The 27,196-nt window shown below is 38.6% G+C and overlaps 1 protein-coding gene across 1 annotated transcript in view; it reads right to left on the reverse strand.

Annotated features, from left to right (window-relative positions):
* Positions 1-14,446: 14,446 nt before the first annotated feature.
* Positions 14,447-27,196, reverse strand: part of LOC5567119 (lysyl oxidase homolog 2B) — a 28,522-nt gene continuing 15,772 nt past the window's right edge. The window contains exons 4-6 of the mRNA XM_021837711.1: positions 16,937-17,478; positions 16,712-16,869; positions 14,447-14,782 (exon numbers count right to left, since the gene is read on the reverse strand). Of these exons, the coding sequence (XP_021693403.1) occupies positions 14,565-14,782; positions 16,712-16,869; positions 16,937-17,478 (918 nt within the window). The 3' untranslated portion in view covers positions 14,447-14,564. The remainder of the gene's footprint in view (positions 14,783-16,711; positions 16,870-16,936; positions 17,479-27,196) is intronic.

Below are 27,196 nucleotides of genomic sequence, written 5' to 3' on the forward strand. Positions count from 1 at the left end.
AGGATGACACGAGCGAAAGCTGATTTCTCACCTGCTGTACCTATAGCTTGTGAAGAAGTCAGTGCAACTCCTTCGAAAAATGCTGAAATTCACTGTGGGTTTATTGATTTGCTATGTTCATACAGCTGTTATTGATTGGATGCCGTATTGCTAGCAGCATTCATTGTCTTGTCGTGAGTGATACCTTCAAGTCAATATTTGATTTACAACTGGTCCTTTAATTGGGTATCGTAAGCGACAAGGTCTTCGGCAGTTGTTGTCAACCGAGGAATGAAGCTGCTACAGTCGGTAGTCTGTAGAGTGGACCTGGGGGATGGAGATTTTCCAACAACGAAAATCATCCACTTCGTTATAAATTCAATGCGCGAAATGTTTGACACCCTATAGAATGTCACGATAAAAAGGTCCGACTGTATCCTCAAGGCTCCACTACCCGAGGAGGAAAGAATAACTCGCCAATAACTTATGCATACCATATTTTGGTATCATACCACAATAAGGTATTGTTCAGTTATCAATATCTCATTTTGGTATTATAATGGTATTTGAAAAAAATGTTTAAAACAATTGAAAATACTTCATTTTGGTATTCGACAGCTATTGAGGACTGCTGGAGGTATTGAACTAGTATTGAAAAATTTCACTTTTGTATGAAAATCCAGCAAGTATTATTTAGGTATTACAATACCTGATCTAATTATCAGCTTGGTATTTGTAGAACATGCAGAAGGTATTATTTGAGGTATTTTACCTCTTATGCAGGGCTCATTCATACCTCATTCAGGTTGTAAGTATTGGAAATTATCTGGTATGGAATACCTCAATTTGGTATTCAGTAGTTATTTTCTTCTGCTCGGGTAGCTTTTGACTGGTAATGAACGATGATGGTTCGATGAAATTGAAACAGAGAAAACCAATAAGTATTCACCACCTTTGCCCTATTGCAACAGAATCCAGTGGACAGTACAGTCGACCCACAGTTATGGATAATTCAATGTTCTGGATCAGTGTTGGGTTAAAAGTTGTAGAAATGATTGAATCTATCATTATCATTATCTTTATCATCATCATTATCATTATCATGATCATTATCATTGTCCTTATCATTATCATTATCATTATCATTATAGTTATCATTATAGTTATCATTATCATTAGGTATCTTAACTGAAGATAACTGAAGATGTTCTACGGAAAAATATGTTTCTGGTAATCAACGAAAATATATCTTGAATGTATGATTCAATAGTTCTAAAATTACCCTCAAAGATGTTTTAGGTGTAACACATTGACGAGACATCGAGAGAGAATTCTAGCTGCTAGCTTCTAGCTTCTAGCTTCTAGCCTCTAGTTTCTAGCTTCTATTTTCTACAAACCAAAAAAATCTTAGATTTACACGTAACGTAATTTTAGCTTCAATCATGCAAAGCCATTTCTCATGTATTATTCAATGATAAAACCTACAAACACATCTATTATATCCAACATTGCTAGCAAAATCCTTGATAAAATCAATCCGTTTGCTATATTTTTGCCTTTCTTGGTTGGTGAAATCCTTAATATTGAACACGAAATGTCTTCTCTTAAAGAATGTTGCATGCAAAACGGCTCAGTTTACATGATGTTCACGCTGAAAATTCAATCATAAATAATACACATTAAATGACAGGCCGTCGATTCATCCATGTGCATTATATATGACCGAATATTCTGCTTAGAATCATGTAAACTGAGCATTCTTGTTTGCAATTTCACTTTCTAGATGCAAGAAAGCATGCAATATTGGTGAATGTTGGATAGAAGATCATGAAATGTTTCAGTTTCACTCAAGGTTGCAAGCATTTTCGAATGCAATGGGACAGTTTACAATAGCTTACTGCTAGCTCCTAATGTGTCATGAAAATTAAAGATTTGTTTGCTGTGTAGCTTCTTGTTTCTAGCTTCTAGCTTCTAGCCTCTAGCTTCTACCTTATGACTTCAAGTTTCTAGCTTCTAGCTTCTTGATTCTAGCTTTTAGCTTCTAGCTTCTAGCCTATAGCTTCTTGCTTTTAGCTTTTAGCTTGTACATTCTAGCTTCTAGCTTCTTGTTTCTAGTATCTAGCTCCTAGCTCCTAGGTTCTAGCTTCTAGCTTCTAACTTTTAGTTTCTTGCTTCTAGTATCTAGCTTTTAGCCTCTAGTTTCTAGCTTCTATTTTCCAGCTTCTTGCTTCTAGCTTCTAGTTTCTAGCTTTTAGCTTCTTGCTTCTTACTTCTAGCTTTAATCTAGTTTCTAGTTTTTAGCTCCTAGCTTCTAGCTTCTAGCTTGTACCTTCTAGCTTCTAGCTTCTAGCTTCTAGTATCTAGCTCCTAGCTCCTTGCAAACTTCTTGCTTCTAGCTTCTAGCTTCTATCTTCTAACTTCTAGCAGCTAGCTTCTTGATTCTAGCTTCTAGTTTCTAGCTTTTAGCTTCTTGCTTCTAGCCTATAACTTCTTGCTTCTTGTTTCTAGCTTTTAGCTAGTTTCTAGTTTCTAGCTTCCTGTTTCTATCTTCTAGCTTGTACCTTCTAGCTTCTAGTATCTAGCTCCTTCTAGCTTCTAGCTTTTAGTTTCTTGCTTCTAGCATCTAGCTTCCAGCTACTAGATTCTAGCCTCTAGTTTCTAGCTTCTATTAACCAGCTTCTTGTTTCTAGCTGCCTGCTTCTTGCTTCTTGCTTCTATCTTCTAACTTCAAGCTTTTAGCTGCTAGCTTCTAGCTTCTTGATTCTAGCTTTTGGCCTCTAGCTTCTAGTTTCTAGCTTATAGCTTCTTGCTTCTTACTTCTAGCTTTAAGCTAGTTTCTAGTTTCTAGCTCCTAGCTTGTAGGTTCTGGTTCTGGCTCTGGCTCTGATTTTGGCTCTGGCTCTGGCTCTGGCGCTGGCTCTGGCTCTGGCTCTGGCTCTGGCTCTATCTTCTACCTTCTAGCTTCTAGCTTCTAACTTCTAGTATCTAGCTCCTAGCTTCTAACTTCTAGTATCTAGCTCCTAGCTTCTTGCTTCTAGCTTCTAGCTTCTAGCTGCTAGCTTCTTACTTCTAGCTGTTAGCTTCTAGCTTCTAGCTTCTAGTTTCTAGCTTTTCGCTTCTTGCTTCTTGTTTCTAGCTTTTAGCTAGTTTCTAGTTTCTAGCTCCTTGCTTATAGCTTCTAGCTTCTTGCTTCTATCTTCTAGCTTGTACCTTCTAGCTTCTAGTATCTAGCTCCTTCTAGCTTTTAGTTTCTTGCTTCTAGCATCTAGCTTCTAGCTTCTAGCTTTTAGCCTCTAGTTTCTAGCTTCTATTAACCAGCTTCTTGTTTCTAGCTGCCTGCTTCTTGCTTCTAGCTTCTTGCTTCTAGCTTCTATCTTCTAACTTCTAGCTTCTTGATTCCAGCTTTTAGCTTCTTGCTTCTAGCTTCTAGTTTCTAGCTTTGAGCTTCTTGCTTCTAGCCTATAGCTTTTTGCTTTTATCTTTTAGCAAGTTTGTAGTTTCTAGCTCCTAGCTTCTAGCTTCTTCTTCTTCTATCTTCCAGCTTGTACCTTCTAGCTACTAGCTTCTAGTATCTAGCTCCTAGCTCCTAGCTTCTAGCTTCTAGCTTTTAGTTTCTTGCTTCTAGCATCTAGCTTCTAGCTTCTAGCTTCTAGCCTCAAGTTTCTAGCTTCTATTAACCAGATTCTTGTTTCTAGCTGCTAGCTGCTAGCTTCTTGCTTTTAGCTTCTAGCTTCTTACTTCTAGCTTCTTGCTTCTTGCTTCTAGCTTCTAGCTTCTATCTTCTAACTTCTAGCTTCTTGCTTCTTGCTTCTAGCTTCTTGCTTCTAGCGTCTAGCTTCTTGTTTCTTGCTTCTAGCTTCTTGCGTCTAGCTTCTAGCTTCTATCTTCTAACTTCTAGCTTCTTGCTTATTGCTTCTAACTTCTAGCATCTAGCTTCTAGCTTCTAGCTGTTAGCTTCTAGCTTCTAGCTTCTAGCTTTTAGTTTCTTGCTTCTAGCATCTAGCTTCTAGCTTCTAGCTTCAAGCTTTTAGCTTCTAGCCTCTAATTTCTAACTTCTATTAACCAGCTTCTTGTTTCTAGCTGCTATCTGCTAGCGTCTTGCTTCTAGCTTCTAGCTTCTTACTTCTAGATTCTAGCTTCTAGTTTCTTGCTTCTTGCTTCTAGCTTCTAGCTTCTAGCTCCTAGCTCCTAGCTTTTAGCTTCTAGCTTCTAGCTTTTAGTTTCTTGCTTCTAGCATCTAGCTTCTAGCTTTTAGGTTCTAGCCTCTAGTTTCTAGCTTCTATTAACCAGCTTCTTGTTTCTAGCTGCTAGATGCTAGATTCTTGCTTCTAGCTTCTAGCTTCTAGCCTCTAGTTTCTTGCTTTTTGCTTCTAGCATCTAGCTTCTATCTTCTAACTTCTAGCTTCTTGCTTCTAGCTTCTAGCTTCTTACTTCTTACTTCTTGCTTCTTGCTTCTTGCTTCTTGCTTCTAGCTTCTATCTTCTAACTTCTAACTTCTTGCTTCTTGCTTCTAGCTTCTAGCTTCTAGCTTCTACCTGCTAGCTTCTAGCTTTTAGTTTCTTGCTTCTAGCATCTAGCTTCTAGCTTCTAGCCTCTAGTTTCTAGCTTCTTTTAACCAGCTTTTTGTTTCTAGCTGCTAGCTGCTAGCTTCTTGCTTCTAGCTTCTAGCTCATGGGGTAAAACACCCATTAATATTGGTATTAATATCCTTTAATACGGATTAATATATATGATTTTCATGATATCATCAAGTTATCTACAATTTTCCTAAAGACATCTGACAGAAGTATTTTGAATTTAAGTCAATAATGGGGGTTTATAAACAATAGGCTAGGGATCGTGGATTATATGTCTTGCCGATCTGATATACCATAGGAAACAAATTGCATCGGAATCGTGTTGCGGAATGGCCCGGAGATCGTAGAAAGATGTGGGGCATTGATGATAATGGAGCTTCACTGAATGTGATGCATCGTACAAGGTGCCAGTCTCCTTCTAGCCAGACTCCAGGTGGATGTTGGCATCGAACAGTGTGGTCTATGTTGCATCAGACGGATTTCTCATACATTTTGCTCAGACGATCTGACGATAACTTGTTTTTTCATATAAATAATCAATTTGCCTTGGCAACTCCGGCAACAGGCAAACAGTAAAACTCCATGCATACTTGATAATCTTCTCAATATCAATATTAATATCATTAATAAATATCAATATTATAATACTGGATCTAGTGCCCTGCCCCACGTTCTTGCTTCTTGCTTCTCGCTTCTTGCTTCTTGCTTCTTGTTTCTTGCTTCTTGCTTCTTGCTTCTTGCTTCTTGCTTCTTGCTTCTTGCTTCTTGCTTCTTGCTTCTTGCTTCTTGTTTCTTGTTTCTTGCTTCTTGCTTTTTGCTTCTTGCTTCTTGCTTCTTGCTTCTTGCTTCTTGCTTCTTGCTTCTTGCTTCTTGCTTCTACCTTCTATCTTCTATCTTCTATCTTCTATCTTCTATCTTCTATCTTCTATCTTCTATCTTCTATCTTCTATCTTCTATCTTCTATCTTCTATCTTCTATCTTCTATCTTCTATCTTCTATCTTCTATCTTCTATCTTCTATCTTCTATCTTCTAGCTACTAGCTTCGTGCTTCTAGCTCCTAGCTTCTAGCTTCTAGCATTCAGTTTCTTGCTTCTAGCTTTTAGTTTCTTGCTTCTAGCATCTAGCTTCTAGCTTCTAGCTTGTAGTTAGAGCCGTAGCGTGGCCTTCTGGCGCCCTTGGCGAACTGCCATTTGAGCGCCTCTTATTCAAAGCTATAGTAAATCTCTTTTAAAGGAGAACTATCTGAATAGCCCGAGGTTCTTATAGATATTAAAAAAAATGCAAATAAAATTACTGTTTATATGGGTAGAGACAAATGTGAAGGAACTACTCAGAATGCGCTTTTGTTAAAAATTCAGTGAAATTCATACTCCTGGAAAGATTATTGTAGACATTGCTGATACATTCATTTCTCTATAATGGACACTATGCATCTTAAAAGAAATAGGCCTGAGTGAAAGAAAAAATAATAATAAAAAACTCTCACCGCTCAGAGAATACTTAATGGACAATGGTATATGGAAAATTTAGATTCTCGCTCCAGTCCACTTTTTGGATTGCATTTGGGTCCCATAAAGTAAGTTTTCCCATAGTAAATCCTATACAAACTTTGAACGACTGGCGCTTAAATATAGTTCCACCGATCGTTCTGAAATTTTGCACAGTTTTTATGGGACCTAAATGCAATCCAAAGAGTGGACTGGAGCGAGAATCTAAATGTTGTCCCACTCTAATGAACAGATTTTCAGATACAAATTGGCCATTTTATAGTAAATTTTTGGCGTCTCGAGGAACAAGAAAATTATGTTATGTAGGTTCAAATCAAGAAGCACTGTTAACCAATTTGATCGTTCATAAAAACGTTAACATCGATGCGTTTTTCTTAGAACTCATTGATACAGTGGCAATTCCGGAAACTAAGCGTGACTTGAAGTTTGTCTACCAACATGAGCACAAAAGCACAGCAACCTTTTCACCCCAATAATAAGAATAAAATAATACATGTTATTAATCAATCAATTCTGTAAGGAAAAGTTCTGTATGGATTCAACGTTTATCAGTCAGCTCAAAGAACTGATTTGGAGAACAAAAAATCAGTTTCTACAAAAAATATACTATTCCATTGTTTCCACTCTTGCTTTAATTTCAATGTTATATAATTCTCGGATAACCCTTTACGGGATTCTGTGATAATTGCGCACATTTTGTGGAATCAATATTAACTAGTACCAAAGAATCCTGTTAAAAATTCTATCCTAGGCATTCTTCTATGATATAGGTTATTAGTCCGCCGAATATTTTTTTTTAAATTGTGTTCCGAGTTGTGTAAGAATCCATTCAACAATTCTGTGGTATCCTGCTATTTCAACTAGGCCTCAGTTAATAGAATCTACAAACTCTTTTTGTTGATGCTTTTATATAGGCACCGTGCATAAGTCCGTACCTCAGAAATTTTCTGTTGTCAAATCATTCAATACTTTCTTAAATTCTTCAAAAATGTTTTGGTAAAATCATTCCATAAATAGCTTTAGCTTAACATTTTATGAACAGAGCAAATAAATTATATAGGAAGAAAGACGCAACATTTGACATGTATAGTATTGCATCGCTCATTGTTTATCTCTTTGATTTTCTAGATACTATAACATCAAAAACGCCCTTACTAAATATGTATCTCCAAAAACTTCCCATTACTTTATAAGCATTTTCAAAAATGTCCCATTTGGCGCCCCCTGAAGCCTGGCGCCCTTGGCAGGTGCCAACCTGGCCAACCGCACGCTACGGCGCTGCTTGTAGTACCTAGCTCCTAGCTTCTAGTTTCTTGCTTCTATCTTCTAGCTTGTACCCTCTAGCTTCTAGCTTCCAGCTTCTAGCTTCCAGCTTCTAGTATCTAGCTCCTTCTAGCTTCTAGCTTTTAGTTTCTTGCTTCTAGCATCTAGCTTCTATTTACTAGCTTCTTGTTTCTAGCTGCTAGCTGCTAGCTTCTTGCTTCTAGCTTCTATCTTCTAACTTCTAGCTTCTAGCTGCTAGCTTCCAGCTTCTTGATTCTAGCTTTTGGTTTCTAGCTTCTAGTTTCTAGCTTTTAGTTTCTTGCTTCTAGCTTCTAGCTTCTATCTTCCAGCTTGTAGCTTCTAGCTTCTAGCTTCTACCTTCTAGTATCTAGCTCCTAGCTGCTAGCTTCTAGCTTCTAGCTTCTAGTTTCTAGTTTCTATCTTCTTACTTCTAGCTTCTAGCTGCTAGCTTCTAGCTTCTTGATTCTAACTTTTGGCTTCTAGCTTCTAGTTTCTTGCTTCTAGCTGCAAGCTTTCTGCTTCCAGCTTCTAGCTTCTTGTTCCAAGCCCTAGCTTATAGCTTCTATCTGAAAAGTGACCCCTAGTTGAACCACAAGTGTGGATGGACTGTATGAAGAGAAGCATTCTGGTTGGCACGCTCGTCTATTGGGGTATTCTTCGATGTCGCCGGGTTGCGTGTGTGCAATCATCAGTCATCGGAAGAGTTATGAGTGTTTTCATGTCCCGATTAATTGGAATTGATATCGATATTGAGGGACCGACAAGCAGAGCCGCTGGAGAGCAGCCAGAGAGCCAATCGAACGATGAAGGTATGGTGTCCGGGTGATTTCAGTTGCATGTTTGGTTAATGATTGCAGATAAAATAATGACGTATATATTTGTAGCAGCTAGTGCTCGGATCATGCCCTTTGTCGCTATGATGTCCGATTAGCTATCGATAGCTGCTCTAATGAGTTGATAAATTGACACCAATGTTTCAGCTTTGTCTATAGAAATGATTGATATCATTTTTGATTTAACGAAACGATTGTAATCAAAATTCATTTTACATTTGTCAATGTTCTGAATCGACAATTAACCTATGCGTACCCATGTCTGTTTTTGAGGATTTTCAAATCTTCAATCAGCTGTTTAAAAGTCATTTTCCAACCGATTTTCTTGAAACCAATGGCATGCGATCCAGATATGTCTAAATTTGCAAGGGCCGCAAAACGGAACCGGTTCATCTAATGGTTCTGGAGTTATTCCGGATTCCGTTGGGGTCAGAACCCGTCGAAATACGAATTTTCAAACAATTTAACTTCTTTACTCGTGCTATTCGATATTTTTATACATAAAACTCTATCAATATATACAACCATATACAATTAAGTGTTAATGACCTCTTTGGACTCGACAATCCGTTTACTTGTGCCAGATATGTTCCGGAAGTCCTGGGGGAGGTGGTCATTCCCACAATGTTATCAGAACCATTCGTGCGACACCTCAATCTTCATGATTTGTCAAATAATGAGTGGAAATGGTTATAAGAAAGTTCAACGACCATTCGGGATTGTCCTTGTCACACCGGACATTTTTCGAACATCCTGGCGGAAGTGGCCAATTCCACAATGCTGTATAAACCGTTAGTGCGACATATCAAACTTCATGATTTGTGGAAACAAGAACGAAAATAAATGTTCTGGACATCCATGACCATTTTGGACTGGGGTACACCGGACATATTTCGGACACCTCGAGGGAAATGTCCATTTTCTAAGTTTTTCCAAAACATTTCGTACGACACTTCAAAACCCACGAAATGGCCATCAGAAATTAGTGTGGACAAAATTGTAAAAAAAGAGATAAAAATAGAGTACACTACGCACAGGTTGGACCGTTTCAAAATAATTCTTGACAATACAATCAGAAGTCATTACTGCCTAGCTCGGATGATGCTGAAACTGAAGCTTACTGAGCTCCCATCAATGTGGACGAAATTGTCAAAAAGAAAGAAAGGAGTAGAGCACACAAGAAGCAGGTGCGACCAGATTATTAGAGTTTTCAAACTTCCCGGGATTGAAAAGTTGAAATTTAGCGTGACATAATTTGTGTACCATCCTTAAATCGTTTCAAAATATTATTTGACATGAGGCTCAGGAACTATTTATTTAAGTACCATTGATACACAACTGGATTTTGTTTTTTTTTTCACAAAACCGAGATAAAAAGCTTTCAGATGACGTAAAATAATGCCACTGGCTTTATTTTTCGATTTTATACGAATATTTGTTCTTAGTTATGCGGCTTCAAAATTCAACATGTACATGGTACATCGACCCCATATGTATTTTATACCAGTAAATTTGTTGGTTATTTCTCTTCTTTGTAATTTATTCATGTTTCTCTAAACAAATTTTAGCTCCATTTCAAACGCTAGGCTTCAAAACAACCAAGTTTATAGCATAAAGCAAAAGTCCACGTGGAGTTCATTCTTGATAAATCGTATGAAGTTTAGAATAAAATCCAACTAGACCCTTTATTTTGAAAATTGTGACTGTTACATCCATAAGCCTGAAACTTTTATAAGCCTACTCAGTTCAGTTGGTGCCTTCCTTAGCCAAGTGGTTAGGCTACCAAGCAATGCCATGCTGAAGGTGTCTGGGTTCGATTCCCGTACGGTCCAGGATCTTTTCGTAATGGAAATTTCCTTGACTTCCCTGGGCATAGAGTATAATCGTACCTGCCACACGATATACGAATGCGAAAATTGCAAGTTTGGTAAAGAAAGCTCTCAGTCAATAACTGTGGAAGTGCTAATAAGAACACTAAGCTGAGAAGCAGGCTCTGTTCCAGTGAGGACGTAATGCCAAGTAGAAGAAGTTCATAGCAAAGATCCATCGAAAATTCCTTTATTTGATATAGCATATATTCTTTCACCAAAAACGATATCCATTTTATGAACAACTATTTCATTACGATAAGAAACAAAATATGCATCGAAATATAACTAGTGATGTAGGTGTACCAATTATGGATGCAATATGTCAACAGTAGTGATAAAAATCAAGTTTTCACCGCGTTTCTAAAACGTAAGCATGACTTGTTGGTGTCAATTACTAGTTTAAAACCTTGCGAATCTGTTGATTTAAACAGTTTTAGTACTAAATTGACTTTGAGCTGCTAAAAATTGATTTTAAAAGCGTTGTCTTTGTACCAATTATGGCAATAGCGTTCCTAGCATTCGACATAAAAGTGTACCAATTATGGACTATCGAATATTTGCACGAAATGAATTCAAACGCCATCCAGAGCGAATGATAATGCAACGCTAATATGTAATGAAGTGATTCCTCATAAAACTTTCTAAAAATTTTGTGTTAAATAGATTTTAAATCAATTTATTGCAATGGGTTTATGGGAGAAAATTAATTTTCGAAAAGGAGTCGAAATGTAGTGTAAATGCAAATTATGATACAAAACAGCAATAATGATCTCACATTACCTTTCCAGTGCCTAATTTTAACGAAAAAAAGAGGGAAAATTCAAAAATCGAGTGTCGCTGAAAACCCTTCTATACCATGAAATTAGCATCTTCCGCTTGCGAACGTTTTCGAACGTGTGATTGAAAAATCTTAGTAATTGGGTACAAAACACGCAGATAATGCCTTACCAAACCGTCACGTCGTGGAAGTAACCCGTGAAATAGCTTTACTTTTTTTATTTCACTGATCAAAAAATGTAAACAAACCGCCTCCAGAGTATTGCTATAATTGGGCTCTCATACACTCTTTGTACCATTTATCGACATAGTGGAAATAACACGATTTCCAACTTGAAACAGAAGATTTGTTTGCACACCAGCTACATTTATTCATTTGTTCTCACTAGGCATCATACATTCATCGGTTGAAGCAGTTTTTCCGGATGAAAACATACATTTCGTAACGGGTGTCCCTTAGCAAACTGCTAAGAAGGTGACATAAATGTGAGGTAAAATTTTCAAATGTTCATTTTTCGAAGCTTATTGCAGAATGTTCTTTTCAAGGTTTAGTTACCATCAAAAACAAATAGTTTTATCATTTCTGTGAATATTAGCCGTTATATTCTAGTGAAACATTAATAAAAATCTATTTTTGTTCCCACTATTGCCATAATTGGTGCTATAGCCATAGTTGGTACTTCTATCCTAGTGAGTTCAATGGTTAGAATTATATGAAAAGTAAATTGTGCGATGGTTTTTGTTTGAAAATAGAAAGTAAATTCTTTTTTTTTTATAGAGTTACCCAGGAAATATGAAAATCCCGGGAAATACGGGAATCCCAGGAAACAGAAAATCATTTCCCGGGAAATCTCAATTCCCGGGAAATGTACCCGGGAATTTAAACTCTACAGAATATAATAATTCTTGACAACACTCCTTCTCCAGCCAATCAGGAGTCAATCTCTCAACTACCTGTCTCAGATGTTTGTATACAAAACGGCACCTACCCTGTCTGGTTTTCTCCAGAGTCTATAATGAATTCATAGACTCTGGTTTTCTCCACAAAGTGTGCATAATGAGTCACCTTAGTAAAATGAACCCGCCTTGCTGAAAACAACGGTGCCAGTACCTGTCATAGTTGACAGGTACTGGCACCTTTGTTTTCAAGTTTTATTTAAGAGCGAAGGAGAGAGAATTTCGCCGTGAAATGCCTAATTGCACGAGGATGTCACCATAAAATCGCTCTCTTTCTCTCCTTTGAGAAATCAACTTTTGTCGAATTCGCTTTTGAAGCTAGGTTGGAACTGGCGCCCGTTCTGAATCACAGTTTCAACCTCAACCCGATTCAAGTTCGACCGAACTACATTTTGTTTGACGTTAGTTTGTTTATGTGTTGATCACCTACCCAGTTCCTAAAAACGAATACGACATTTGACAGGTTCTGGCACCGTTGTTTTCAAGTTTTGTTAGAGAGCAAAAGAGAGCGAATTTCGCTGTGAAATGAGCTATAGGTCACTTCACAGCAATATTCTTTCTCTTTCGTTTTTCTAGAAAATTCATTCGACAGGAGCTGTTTCTTGTTTTTTAGTTTCCCATAGAAAGCGAACAAAGTTTGACTATCACAAGCGATCATTTTATCCATGAATCAAGGAAACATTTTATGCTACTCGAGATATTCGGATTTTGTTCGGTATGGTCACAAACCATCTGAAATGTTTCCAGTTTCATCTAAACGAAATGAATGGTTTTGGAAAAACTAAGTTAATGACCACTTCTCTTGAAGCAATCAGATTATATACAAAGGAACCCGTCCTGATTGGTCCTGAAACCGCAAAAAAAAATAAATTTGATATGTTGCATGAACAGTATTGTGAAATTGGCCTTTTCCGCCAGGCCGTACAGAACATATCTGGTGTGGCCAGGTCGTCTTCCTGAATCCTGATTGGTCGTTGAGCTATCAAAGGACCATTTCCACTTATTATTTGACAAATCTGGAAGTTTGAGGTGTTGCACGAATTGTTTTGGAAAAACTTAGAAAATGGCCATTTCCCTCGAGTTATCCGAAATAGGTCCGGTATAACCCGGTCCAGAATGGTCATGGATGTCCAGAACATTTATTTTCGTTCTTGTTTCCACAAATCATGAAGTTTGATATGTCGCACTAACGGTTTATACAGCATTGTGGAATCGACCACTTCCGCCAGGATGTTCGAAAAATGTCCGGTGTGACCAGGACAATCCCGAATGGTCGTTGAACTTTCTTATAACCATTTCCACTCATTATTTGACAAATCATGAAGATTGAGGTGTCGCACGAATGGTTCTGATAACATTGTGGGAATGACCACCTCCCCCAGGACTTCCGGAACATATCTGGCACAAGTAAACGGATTGTCGAGTCCAGAGAGGTCATTAACACTTAATTGTATATGGTTGTATATATTGATAGAGTTTTATGTATAAAAATATCGAATAGCACGAGTGAAGAAGTTAAATTGCTTGAAAATTCGTGTTTCGACGGGTTCTGACCCCAACGGAATCCGGAATAACTCCAGAACCATTAGGTGAACCGGTTCCGTTTTGCGGCCCTTGCAAATTTAGACAAATCTGGATCGCATGCCATTGGTTTCAAGAAAATCGGTTGGAAAATGACTTTTAAACAGCTGATTGAAGATTTGAAAATCCTCAAAAACAGACGTTGGGTACGCATAGGTTAAGCAAGAAAAACTGTTTTGCCTGTTTTAGTTGATATTAGACGTATGATGTTAAGTATATGATTGTAATTGAGCTAAGCATCCTCTTAGAAATAAAAATGGATAGGATGTTTTGAACTGAACTTTTTAGGTAATTTGTAGTAGCGCTACTCAGCAAAGTTTTAGAAAATGTTTTTATGAAAAACTTTGTCGAAGACACTTTTTATCTAACTCTCCATTTGAGAGAAGTGAATCAATGACTCATCCATACAATATTAATCTAAAATATGTATCATGCTATACAGCTTTTCTGAAAACCTCATTCTCGTAAAAGTGTAAAATTGTATAATAAAATAACTCTTAGTTGATTTTTTTTAAACACCAAATTACTAAGCTCAGATGAAGAGTTGGATCAATAGCCTTGTGCAAGAACAAAGTTTTTCATAATAACATATACTAAAAGTTTGCTAAAAAGCACAAATAAAAATATCCTCAATATAAAAAAAATAATTCAAAATTTAAACTTAAATGATGATTCTGCTTTCCACATGTGGTCTAACAAAATATAAAATTCAATTACGAACAACTTCTCTCAAGCCATCATGCGTCTGAAATTAACGAGAACTTTGAAAAACAAAATCCTTTTATGTTGTCGATTTGAACTACTGTGGCATTGCGAGCAGCTATTATTATTTATGAAGACCAAACTACAATGTCACATTAAAACACAGTCACAAAATCAAACCCTTACATTTCGATTCACTATTTGAACTTGCTTTTGTCCTATTAACGCCCGAACAGCATCTGCCTAGCTCTCACCACCCGTAATTAGTGCCTTGCTTATAGCTCCATTACCACAGCCCAGCCCGCGGGAGGTCATCGCAAAGAACAGGCAGAAAATTTGCACCCGCTCGCTAACTAATTTCAAACTCAATTAAACCTAATGAAGAGGCAGACGTCCGCACTGTGTAATGAAAGTTTATTTTCCGACCAACATGCTTTCCGATTCCCGGAGCCAATGATCCTGTGGCCCCCTCGGTCACCAACTTGCCATCTCTACTACGGTCGGGTAATTTTGCAATCGTATGCCCGGGCGTAGGTCTCCGTGTAGAGTAGGCTGCAGACAGCTGCATTATTGTCGTAGCTCATCTCCGGTACCTTGAACTCCGGATTGATGGCCACCCGGAGGGTATACAGGCCAAAGTCCAGCTCGCTGATGTCCACCCACTGGCAGTCGATGTTGTGCCGGTAGATGTCGGCGCAGTTTATGGAGATTCCTGCAATCGAAAAAAAAAATGATTAAGAGTTAATGAAAGTAAATGTAATCTAGCAAGTATCAACTTCCTAATTTATATGGTGAAATTATCTTTTCGACTTTTAAGTATTACGAGTTTAACATGCTAAGTGAGCTTTATCTTTGTTTTTATTTTATCTTTTCTTCTTCTTCTCTTGGCTTTCTTTCACATGTATTAACTATCGCCTACAGTTATATCATCCCCCTTCTATCAGAAGCTCAGCGCTTACCGCAACGGCTACGTGCCAAGAGCCGAGATGTGTAGGGATAAGGTTGGGAGCAGGGTTGGGAAAAAATCTGAAATTCACTCTACAGTAGCCAAACAAAGTCAATCACAGTCAGCGAAGCCAGTGGGCGTGAGCCCATCGCAGCTGTAGGCAAAATGCCTTGAAAATTGCAAAACACCCGTTGCTAAGGGCAACCCAAAATTACTGTAGAAAAATGTTCTATTTCCCGCATTTAGAGCCTTAGATTTTCAATGACACTAATGATTTAGAAAATTCGTGCACCCAACAGAGGCTACTTGATGAGATTCACGTTTTTGAACTACTGATTTTTGCGAAAATTCAATCCTACTACTATTACCATTCCCAGCACTGGTTGGGAGCATCTTGACAGACGAACGTGAGATGATCGAAAGGTGGAAGCAGCACTTAGACGAACACTCGAATGGCGCTGAGAGCAATCAAGGTCGGGACATCAAAAGAAATGCCTACGTCAGTACTGCGAACGATAAAACCAGCCCACTTTGATGGAGGTTGAAGAAGGCTGGTCATTTGTCCGCACTGACTGATAGGCACAAACTGGGAAACAGAACAGCTACCGGAGAAGTGTCAGGAATATGCCCCATCTACAAGAAAGACGACAAGTTAGATTGTGAAAACTTCCGAGCGATCTCCATCATAAATGCCATCTACAAAATGTTATCCCAGATCATCTTCAGTCGCCTGTCACTTGTAGTAAACAAGTTCGTGGGAAGTTAAAAAACCGGCTGCGTTGACGGCCGATCGACAACAGACCAGATCTTTACTGTGTGGCAAATCCTCCAAAAATATCGTGATTAGGACCCAATGCATCACCATTTCATCGATTTCAAGGCGACATACGCAACCGCGAGGATCTATGAAAAATTGTGGACGAGAACAGCTTTCTCTGGAAACTCACAAGACTAATAAGAGCAACGATGGAAGGTTTGCAAAATTGTGTGAAGATTTCTGGCTAACATTCCAGTTAGGCAGCGTCCATTTATTACGTAACGCTAAAATTGGAAATTTTTGACCCCCTCCCTCCCCTCCGTAACGCTTTTTGTATGAAAAATTTTAAATTTTTGTATGAGCCGTAACGCTTGAGCCTACTCTCCCCCTCCCCCTAGAGCGTTACGTAATTTATGGACGCCGCTTTAATCCAGTTCGTTTGAATTTCACCGGGGACTACGACAAGGTGATGGACTTTTGTGCCTGTTGTTCAATATCGCGCAAGAAGGTGATATGCGAAGAGCCTGGCTTAACAGCCGGGGTACGATTTTCACGAGATCCAGTCAATTTGTTTGCTTCGCGGATAATATGGACAATGGCATGAAACGTAGACGCTGTTCGAGGAGAACCTGCAAGCATATGGAATCTTCGAACGTCGGGTGATTAGGACAACCTTTGGCGAGAAAAACGGTGTGAAACCGATGATTAATAATAAAATCATTTGCAAAATTTAATCCAAAGCGAAGATTGCTGGGCACGATTTTTAATAATCTCGACAAATTCTGGACGGAATTCGTCTACAGATAGATGAATTGTTTCTTAGTACGACTTATTTGTAAACCCAGATTCATTCAACGTTGTTTATATCAGATGTGGAGCCTCCATATGCTATTTAAAACAAATCCCTACCCTCTGTAAACTACATCAATCACCCTTACCTTGATCTCCATAGTTGGCACAGAAATATTTGGGTTCCGTTCCCGGCAGGCACTGGTTGTCTTCCAAACAAAACGAAGCTTTGTGACCTTCGGCCACCTTTACCCCTTGACCGTTGTAAATATCGAACGTGGCAAACACCTCCATGCTGTGGTAATGCCTGGATAGAAACGAAAATATTACCCTCACTAACTAATCAAACACCCACGGTCATAAATCACCCTTACATATGGCACAGATGCCACTCCCACAGGTGCTTCGGAATGTGGGGCCGGAAATCCGCCGTCCCAGTGTTTAGCACCCGGGCAGTAAATTTCATCAACCGTCTGGTCTCCAGGTGCCAATTGGGATTGTCCCGTTGAATTTCGTACGCCTGCGAAGCCACGCAGTTCTCCTCCATGGCACACTGCAGCAGATACATCAACCGGTCCTCCAGGTGCAACGACTGTTCCATTTCCACATGATCAAACGCCAAATCGGCCATCGTTGCCACACAGGTTACCGCGGCCACGTGTCCCTCCCTCTCGCTGCAGCTGCTGTGCCACCCAACCTCGTGGTGCATGCAATCGCCCAAGCTAGTTTCATTGCCGTAGCATTCTGTCCCGCTGAGAAGTATCTCACTCTTGTTGGAGCCTCCGAAAAAATCCGTCTGAATGGCATCATTTGCATAGCCCAGTCCAAGCTGCCGGCAAACCACGTTGCCCTCGAGTAGTGACCATCCGTCAGCGCAAATCGTACCCCAAGCGGTGCCACTGCCAGCGAAGCGAACCTTTTGCGGTGGAAAATGGAAAAGATTGATTGTTATTTTTGTGAATTATGCGAAACAGTGGAAAGCTACAACAGGAACGGTTCTTTTTAAACGGTTTCATTGGCTGGAGATTTTTGATGTCCACTTCTCGAATAACTCATGATTTCACCCTAAAAGCCATTGGCAATAAAGTATGTGGCTCGTTGTTTTTAAGTAAATGAATGGACGAAGATAAAAACTATCATTACTGTGAGATAGAGGAGGGTCGTTTCACCATCGAAGCATTGTTAAATAACGCTTACTCAGCAACAACAAGCTATACACGTGGTTTACAATGGCTTTTAGGGCGAGATCAGAAATTAAGCGAGGGTTGTTATATTTGTGGATTATGCAAAATAGTAGAGTGCAGCAACAGGTAGCATTCTTTTTTTGGCGTTTTTCATTCAGGAAATAAACGTTTCATATGCTAATGATGCAAATTTTGAAGTTTTGGTCGCCAGGAGCTACTCGTTGCCTATCGAGCATTTGGTGAAGCGCGCTGCATGCAAACCCACTTCATAGTTGAGGAGCCCAAACGCAAAGGGCGGTGTAAAAGATATTTTGGTTGATTTTGAGTTAAGTATTTTAATGAATCTTCTGTTTCCAGGCTTTCCAATTTCTAAGTGAAATTCGTGAAATATTGGCTTGCTCTTTTGGGTCCAATACAATTTTTATGGAATGAATGCCGCGAGCTGAAATGTGCCGGGGTAAGGATGGGAGCATCTTGACGGACGGACGCGAGGTGATCGAAAGGTGGAAGCAGCACTACGATGAACACCGTAATGGCGCAGAGAACACAAGCACAGAAGGTCAGGACAACGAAGGTGATGGCTACGTCAGCACAGCGGACAGTGGATGCCATTCAACAGCTCAAGAACAACAAGGCCGCTGGCAAAGATGGTATCGGGGCCGAACTCATCAAGATGGGCCCGGACAGGTTGGCCGCTTGTCTGCATCGGCTGATAGTCAGAATCTGGGAAACGGAACAACTACCGGAGGAGTGGAAGCAAGGCATTATATGCCCTATTTACAAAAAGGGCGACAAACTGGAGTGTGAAAATTATCGTGCAATCACCATCCTAAACGCCGCCTACAAAGTGCTATCCCAGATTCTCTTCCGTCGTCTATCACCTAGGGCAAATGTACCATTAGTGGTGCACCTAAGCGAAAACTGCTACAACATGGTGATAAAATCATGAATTATATGATTTTAGCGTATCAATCGCTAGATCTCAAATCCTTCTATCATTCAAATGTATAAAAATCATGATTCATTTGAAATTTCCCTGCAAAAAGCCTTACACCAACAATAGGAACACTGTTCCTTTAGTGGAGGTATGTTTTAAGAATGGTTCCTTTAGTGGCGTACTGATGCACCACTAAAGGTGCAAAGGAGCAAAAAATTTAAGTAAAATAATTGTTTAAAATAGGTTTATGGTTAAAAGTCATGAATATTTTTCGATAACTTGTATCATTTTCACATCGTACATCATAGAAAAATATCACATAGCCATAAAAAAGTGCAAAACATGTCAAAACACACTACCTCCACTATTGGAGCTACCTCCACTAAGGGAGCGTTTGCCCTATAGCAAACGAGTTCGTGGGAAGTTATCAAGCAGGTTTCATCGACGGCCGCTCGACAACGGACCAGATCTTTTCCGTGCGGCAAATCCTCCAGAAATGCCGTGAGTACCAGGTCCCTACGCACCATTTGTTCATCGATTTCAAGGCGGCATACGGCTATGGAGCTCACAAGAAAGATCAGAGCAACGATGGACGGTGTGCAAAACTGCGTGAAGATCTCGGGCGAACACTCCAGTACGTTCGAGTCTCGGCGGGGACTACGACAGGGCGATGAACTTTCGTGCCTGTTGTTCAATATTGCGCTTGAAGGTGTTATGCTGAGAGCCGGACTTAACAGTCGAGGCACAATTTCCACGAGATCCGGACAATTTGTTTGCTTCGCGGACGACATGGGTATTATTGGGAGAAAATTTGAAACGGTGGCAGATTTGTTCACCCGCCTGAAACGCGAAGCAACAAGAGTCGGGCTAATGGTGAATGAGTCGAAAACAAAGTACATGCTGGTTGTCGGAACTGAGCGCGACAGGGCCCGCCTAGGAAGCAGTGTCACGATAGACGGGGATATCTTCGAGGTGATGGGCGAGTTCGTCTACCTCGTATCCTTGCTGACGGCTGACAACAATGTTAGTCGGGAAATACGAAGGCGCATCATCAGCGGAAGTCGTGCCTACTATGGACTCCAGAAGAAACTGCGGTCAAGAAAGATTCACCCCCGCACCAAATGTACAACGATGTACAAAACGCTCATAAGACCGGTAGTCCTCTATGGGCATGAGGCGTGGACTATGCTCGAGGAGGACTTGCAAGCTCTTGGGGTTTTCGAACGCCGAGTGCTAAGGACGATCTTCGGCGGCGTACAGGAGAACGGCGTGTGGCGGCGAAGGATGAACCACGAGCTCGCTCAACTCTACGGCGAACCCAGTATCGTGAAGGTAGCTAAAGCTGGAAGGATACGCTGGGCAGGGCATGTTGCAAGAATGCTGGACAACAACCCTGTAAAGATGGTGTTCGCTACGAATCCGGTCGGAACAAGAAGGCGTGGGGCGCAGCGAGCTAGGTGGATTGACCAGGTGCACCAGGACCTGGAGAGCGTGGGTCACAGTCGAGGATGGAGAGAAGCGGCCATGAACCGAGTGAATTGGCGAAAAATTGTTGGCGAGGCTTTATCAAGATAATTGATGTAAAGCCAAATAAGTAAGTAAGTAACTTTTGATAAATTGAGAGATTTTTCTATTTTCTATTTTTGTTTTCTCAAAACTTGGTTTTTGTCACTTACATCCCTTTGCTTCTAATTCCCTCAATTATGGATAACAATTGTTCGGTGTTCAGACAGACCAAACTAGAGAATATTTTGGCTTTGTAAAAAGAAGATAACGACTACGATAATTCCGGTTTTTACAATCCTATTTTGATACAGACCTTTTGTCGAATAGGCAAGTTCCAATATATTAAACAATAAAAATGTAAATATTCTATAGTTTCGAATGGTTGGCGCACATTTTTCTGAGACCACTAAGAGTACTTGGTCCACTCTGACTAAACACCGACCAATTTATCTTGACATCACTTTTGCATAAAATGTTATGACAAATTGTTAGAGGACAAAAGGTTGGCCTTTCCATAGTAATTTCCATATAAACTTTAAGTGGAACGTTCACAGCCAAATCGCTCCAAATTTAAGGAGGTTGATATTTACCATAATTATAACATCAATTAACCCTTAAAAGCCCTGGATGAACCTTGAATTTTGATTCGGAGACTAGTAGATCAATAAATTTGATATATTTTTTGAAGTAAATGTGGTTAGTTAGTCTTATAATCCTTGGATGAGGAAAAAGCAATTGGCCTCAAACGGACCTCAACATCCAAATGAGCTAGAAGGTTGGAGTCTTCGTTAGAGTTGTTCAGCAAATCAAGGGCTATCCGGCGATGAAAAATTTTATTGAGAGTTCATCAGCTAGGTGGCGCTAGTGACAAATGCCGTTCAATCATCTTTATCTCAAGATGCTTATCAGCTAGAAGATTGCAGACGTCGGCAAAGATATTCAGTGCCGATCAAGAGTTTTCTAACAGGGAGAAATTTGTTTTGAAATTAATCCGTCAAGTAGCCTTTATAACATTTTCTTTGTAATTCTATGTGTGAAGATCCTGATGTACTGAAAGGTCGATATCTTTGTTTAAAATGTTCAAATGAAGTTTGACAAAATGTTTTTTTTTGTGTTATTTTTATTGCCACGTCAAAACTTCAATTTTGAATGTATTTTGGCAAGAGATTATTATTATTATTATTATTTATTAATGAAAGATTGTAAAACTTCCAATGTCAAATAGTTTTTAATAAATATACAGACCTGAATGATCCTTGTTGGATTAAAAGGTCTATAACAAAAAAAAAAAAGAGATTATCTCAGAATTTAATAAGATTCCTCCTTGGATTTAAGCAGAAAATCCTCTGAGATCCGTTACCCCTACAGCGGTGTCTCAACTAGGGCTTTTGCCAGAGATTCATCCAGGAAGAAATTTTTGTTCGCCATGATATATTTCAGACCGGTTCCGATGGGGCTCCAACCTTAGCAATTCATCCAAGAGTTCCTCCAGGGATTCGACAAGGGATGCCTCCAAAATGTCTACATGGATCCCTTTAGAGAGTTTGCATGGGGTTCTTGCAGGAATGCCTCCAATATTTTTTTCACTGGGATTCCTCCGGGATCTGTTTCAGGAATTCTTCCAGGAATGCCCTAAAATTTCTCCAGAGATTTCTTCATTGATTTTACAAGCGATTTCATCTGATATTCCTTCAGAAATTTCTCTAGAAAACCTTCTAGAGCCTTCTCCAAGGATTCCTTCAGGAAAATATCTACAAGGATTCTTTGCAAAGATATCTTCAAGGCTTTCTCCAGAAATTCGTTCTGAAGTTACACAAGGACATTCTCATCAATGATTACTCAAGATTTTCTCCGCGGATACATAGAAAGATATCCCCGAGTAGTCCTCTCGATATTCGTCCAGGAATTATTGCGAGATACTTCTACTGATCGCTCCAGGGATTTTACCAGAAATACATCCAGGGATCTTATCAGGAATTCCTTCAGGTGTTTTACAACTCACGAATTCCTCAAGAGCTTCCTCCAGGAATTCTCCAAGAGCTACCACCAGTAAAATTACTCCAAGGATTTCTCCAGATAATCATCCAGGGATTCCACAGGAATTCCTTTCTTGGCCTCCAAAAAAAAAAAAAAAGAATCCTCTTGATTTTTTTTTCCACAAATTCTTCCATGAATTCTTACAGGAATTTCGTTATTATCCTAAGGAAATCTCTATAGAAATTTCTTCCTTGGAAAATCTCTCCATGGGTTCCTCCAGAGATTTCTCCTAGGATTTGCCCAGAAATTTTTCCATGGACTCCTCCAAGGCTTATTCCAGGAATTTCTCCAAAAAAAATGAACAGTGGTTTTCCAGGGATTCCTATACGGATTCCACCAGCAAAATCTCTGTAGTAATTCTTGCTGCGATACCTACAAGGATTCTCCTAGAATTTTCCAAATATGCCTCCAGAAGTCCTTCAGAAATTAACTTAGATAATCCTTCTCCAGAGATTCCTACACGTTAATTTTTACAGGAATTCCTGTATTTTCACAGATTTTTTTCAGCTAATTATCCAAAGGTTGCTCCAGAAAAAATCTCTACATGTTTTCCTCTAGAAATCGTTCCAGGGTAGAGAATCAACTGTATATTTGATGTTCCAGGTATTTCTGCAGAAATTCCTCCAGAGATATCTTCGAGAGTCCCTCCATAAGCTTCTGCAAGAATTTCGCCAGTGATTCATTCAAGAATTTAAGCGGGGACTGCTCTTGAGATTACTCTCCATGGATTAGGGGGGCTGGGGGCAAGAAGGACACCTTAAGATATATAGGTTCAAATCATGGTTGATTAGCACAATTTTTGAAGATTATTCCAGTGTAGGGGCAAGCTCAGCTCTTGTTCTAAATGATGTTATCGATAGATTTCAAAAATATAAGAAACACATGATGATTTGAGATTTTTGAAAATGTCCCTTCTTATGAGGTTTTTAAACGAGGTACCGTAAAATCGGGTGTAATTGATCAGAAGGGTGAAATTGATCATCGTATCACACGATTTTATTTATTCGTAATGGAGCACAAATATCAATGTAAGCTGCAGTAAATGAACGTTGCTTGTCGTAACTATTGTCGAATTGTGTATTGTGAAGTTTTTTGCGTTAAAGAATGTTTATTACTATGAAAATAATGTAAAATTTCAGAATTATGCACGGTGCAGTATTGACAACCACCTATGAACTTCTATTTCTAAGCAATGATTTGAACATGATATAAACCTGAAAGTTTGTGAGGATGCTTGAGATGTATCCCTAAACCAGATTTCATTACCAAAACTCGTACCAATTAGCTCATATTGTTGAAATTATCAAATTTCTGTTAGATATCATTGTATTCCTTAGGAAATTGCATACATTCAGGCGTTTTCCGAGTAATTCTTGAAATTTAACTGTTCGTTATTTATATAAATATTGCATTATTAAGAATTTGACAAGCATATTTGGATTCAGAGAGATTCAAATTTATCATGTAGAGTTGTTTTGAAAACTGACAATAACGGCATTGACAAGTGATCAATTTCACCCATTTTTTTGAGATTCTCTGATTTCTTATTTTAGAGATATTTGTTAACTCTAAAATGACATTTGTTAGAAAATTTCGGTACAAAAGTTGATGACGCTCACCTTCGTACTTGTTTTCTTGCATTTAGTTGTTTGGCATTGTTAACATTATAGAACACAGACTTGAAAAACCGTGAAAAATGATCAATTTCACCCGAAATTACGGTACGGGGCAAGAGTGCCACTCGTATGGGGCAAGAAGACCACCAGAGCAAAATGCCACAAATTTTGTATATTATTATTTCTCCGCCTAAAGGATAAATTGTAGAGTAAGTAAAGATAAAAACTGAGGGATAAAAGTTGACTTATAGTTAATAAGTAATTTTACGAAATTAATTTAGTTTTCATCTTATTTGACTGTAACAATAATAGTAAAAAATTTCAGAAACCATTTTGAATGTCCAAGATGGTTTATTTTGATTTTATTTAGTAGAAAACATTGATTGAATGCAATATTAAACAAGAAAAATAAAAGTTCATTTGATTTTATGTGAGAAAATTGCGGTGTCCCTCTTGCCCCATAAGACATATTGTTATTATATATGTAAAATTTGATGTCAAAATGACTTTTCTTACAGCTATATTAAACAATTGAAAATCATCAATACTGTGCGGAAAAATCAATATGTTTTGTATTAATTGGGAGTCAAACCTTGTTTTCCAGTCTTACATTCTTATAATATTTCGCATATATTGCGTTGGTGAGTTAAAGACATTTTTCTATTTTTTTGTACTAAATATTTTTAACTGTAATATTTACACAACCCTCAATTAGTACTCAATTTATACTTATCCTGCGTTAAACATAAAAAAAATTGATTTGAACTACGTGTAATTAGAGGTGGCACTCTTGCCCCGGGTGTCCTTCTTGCCCCATGTCCCCCTACTCCAGAAAACCCTCCATCAACTTATTCAGGGATTTTTCAAAAAAAATGTCTTGAAGACAGGAGTTTCTGGAGAAACCTCTATAAAACAAATCGCGAAGGAAATTCTTATGGTATATCAAAAGGAATTCATGGAAAAATCCCCGGAGGTTGTTTTGGATACCCAGAACGAATCTCTGGAGAAATTTCAAGAGGAGTCCCTGGAGAACCTGGGAAAATCCTAGAATAATTCATGTAGCGATATTCCTAGGAGAATTCCTTAAGGAAACTCTTGACGAATACATAGAACAATTCAAGTTATTTCTTGTAGAATCCCAAGACGAATTTCTGGTAGAATATCCGAAAGAATTGCTAATAAAATTCCTGGAACAATCCCTGGATTAAATCTTAAGAATAACTCCTGAAGGAACAGAGAGAAGAATACCTCAGGAAATTCTTCAGAAGTCATTGGAGAAATATCAGAAGTGAGCCTTGAAGAAGTTAAAAATCTCTACAACAATTCCTGCGAAAGTTCCCTGAGGAATCCTAGGAGAAACTCCTGGAGAAATCCCAATAAAGGTTTTCCACGGAGGCATTCTGGCAGCAACTCCTGGTGGATTCCCTAGAGAATCCCTATACAAACATCATAGCAGAAATTCCTGGAACAATCCTTGAAGGAACTCCAGGCAAAATTCCTGGATGAATTCTTAGAGGTATTTCTGGAGCCCTTACACAACAAGTATAGAAAATCTGATAGCGAACAAAATTTTGTCCTGGAAGAATCTCTGGTGAAACCACAAGCGAAATCGCTGAAAAAATCTTTGTAAGGATTACGGTAGAGATTATCTTGGAGGAATTTGTGGAAAAATCCCTGAAGAAATTTTTAAAAGTATTCCTGGAGAAATCGCTGGATATGCAGTTTTTCCTGGGGGATTTACTGGAGTCCTATTTGAACTGGTCCTATAATTCCTCAGCGATAAAATGTATCCTTCTCATTAGTAGAAAAAACATGAATTATCACTTGCCGAATAATGCCGATTACTTATATTATCATTTTTTTTTATTTGGCCGTAACGAAAATGGTAATATTTTTATGTTTGGGACATCAATATATCCGTAGCAGTGAACAAGCTGCTTTTCAGCAAGACCAAACTAAGGAGCATGGGTTCGAATCCCACCGGTCAAGAATCTTTTTGGATTGAGAATGTTCTCGGCTTACCAGAGCATAGAGTGTCTTCAAACCGGCCACACGATATACATATGCAAAAATGACCATTCAGCAGAAGAAGTTTCTCATCAAGAAACTGTACGAGTTCTTATAAGAACACTAAGCTGAGAATCAAGCTCAATCCCGGTTTGGACGTAACGAAAAAACAAGAAGAAGGATTTTACGATTGATTTTAAATATGGTATCAATTAGACCAGGACGAAATATCATGACTTTTGAGCTGTGGCATGATGGAACTATATGATGATCTAAAATGCCCACATTACACACTTCCGGAACCGGTTCTGTAACATTCCGACTAAATCCGGCCATATCTAATTGTTGGTTCTCTTGATGCTCTTGCATTTCGGAATGAAAAATCATTAAAATTTGAACCGTCGTACCATAAATGCTTATGAACTGCTGAATATGATAAGTGCCAGTACCTTGTGAAACATGCTCTAGGTGCTCTTGTGCTCAGAATGATCATACTCACAAAAATGTCCAGGGTTTCATTCTAGATTTCAATATCTTCCATATATTGCTTCTGGAGGTCGCTTAAAGCTTCATTGAGCATAAAAGTATTCGCTTTCATAAGTTAGAAAGTTTCATATTTTTATCTCGTTTCTCTACAAAGTTAAAGCTCCTTTATCGTGCCGATTGGACAAAAGTGACTCCAATGCACAAGGAAGAAAACATTCCTTTGGAAATTTATCAGAGAACTCCGGTAGGAATTCTTTCATGATTTTTTTCATATATTCGTCTTGGAATCAATTTAGGAATTGATTACCAAATCATCTAAAAAAATTAAAACATGGAACAAATTCCACTGATTGCATTTAAAAACAAACAAGAGTTGCCCGATAGTTTTATGCGGGATTTTCAAAACTGTTGCTTAAATCGTATCCCTTTAAAAGTATCTTGAAATATTCTACGGGTACTTCCGGAAATCCTTCTAGAGATCCCAGAAGAAAATTCAGAAAAAGTTAGGGGAACCCTAAGAGCAAGGGATAAACTTAAAGGTAAATATTCCAAAGAAATCTGTTAAGGATTTTCCTGCATTTTTTTTTGCAATATTTTCAAAAAAAATAGCTTATACAGTCAATTTTTGTTCGTTGCACTAAACCTGTAGCCCACTTATAGTGGTAAGCTCCATCGAAGTTAATACGCCAATCGCGTATTATCCTCGATTTTACTATAGTAAAATCGAGGATAATACGCGATTGGCGTCGTAACTTCGATGGAGCTTACCACCATTAGTGAAAGACTTTCACTAATCGGGCTATGTTTCAAGCTGTCAAATAGCATAGAACAAAAGAAAATCAGAGCTACCAACATTGATAA

Source organism: Aedes aegypti, chromosome 1, assembly GCF_002204515.2.
Source record: "Aedes aegypti strain LVP_AGWG chromosome 1, AaegL5.0 Primary Assembly, whole genome shotgun sequence".
NCBI classification, from domain to species: domain Eukaryota; kingdom Metazoa; phylum Arthropoda; class Insecta; order Diptera; family Culicidae; genus Aedes; species Aedes aegypti.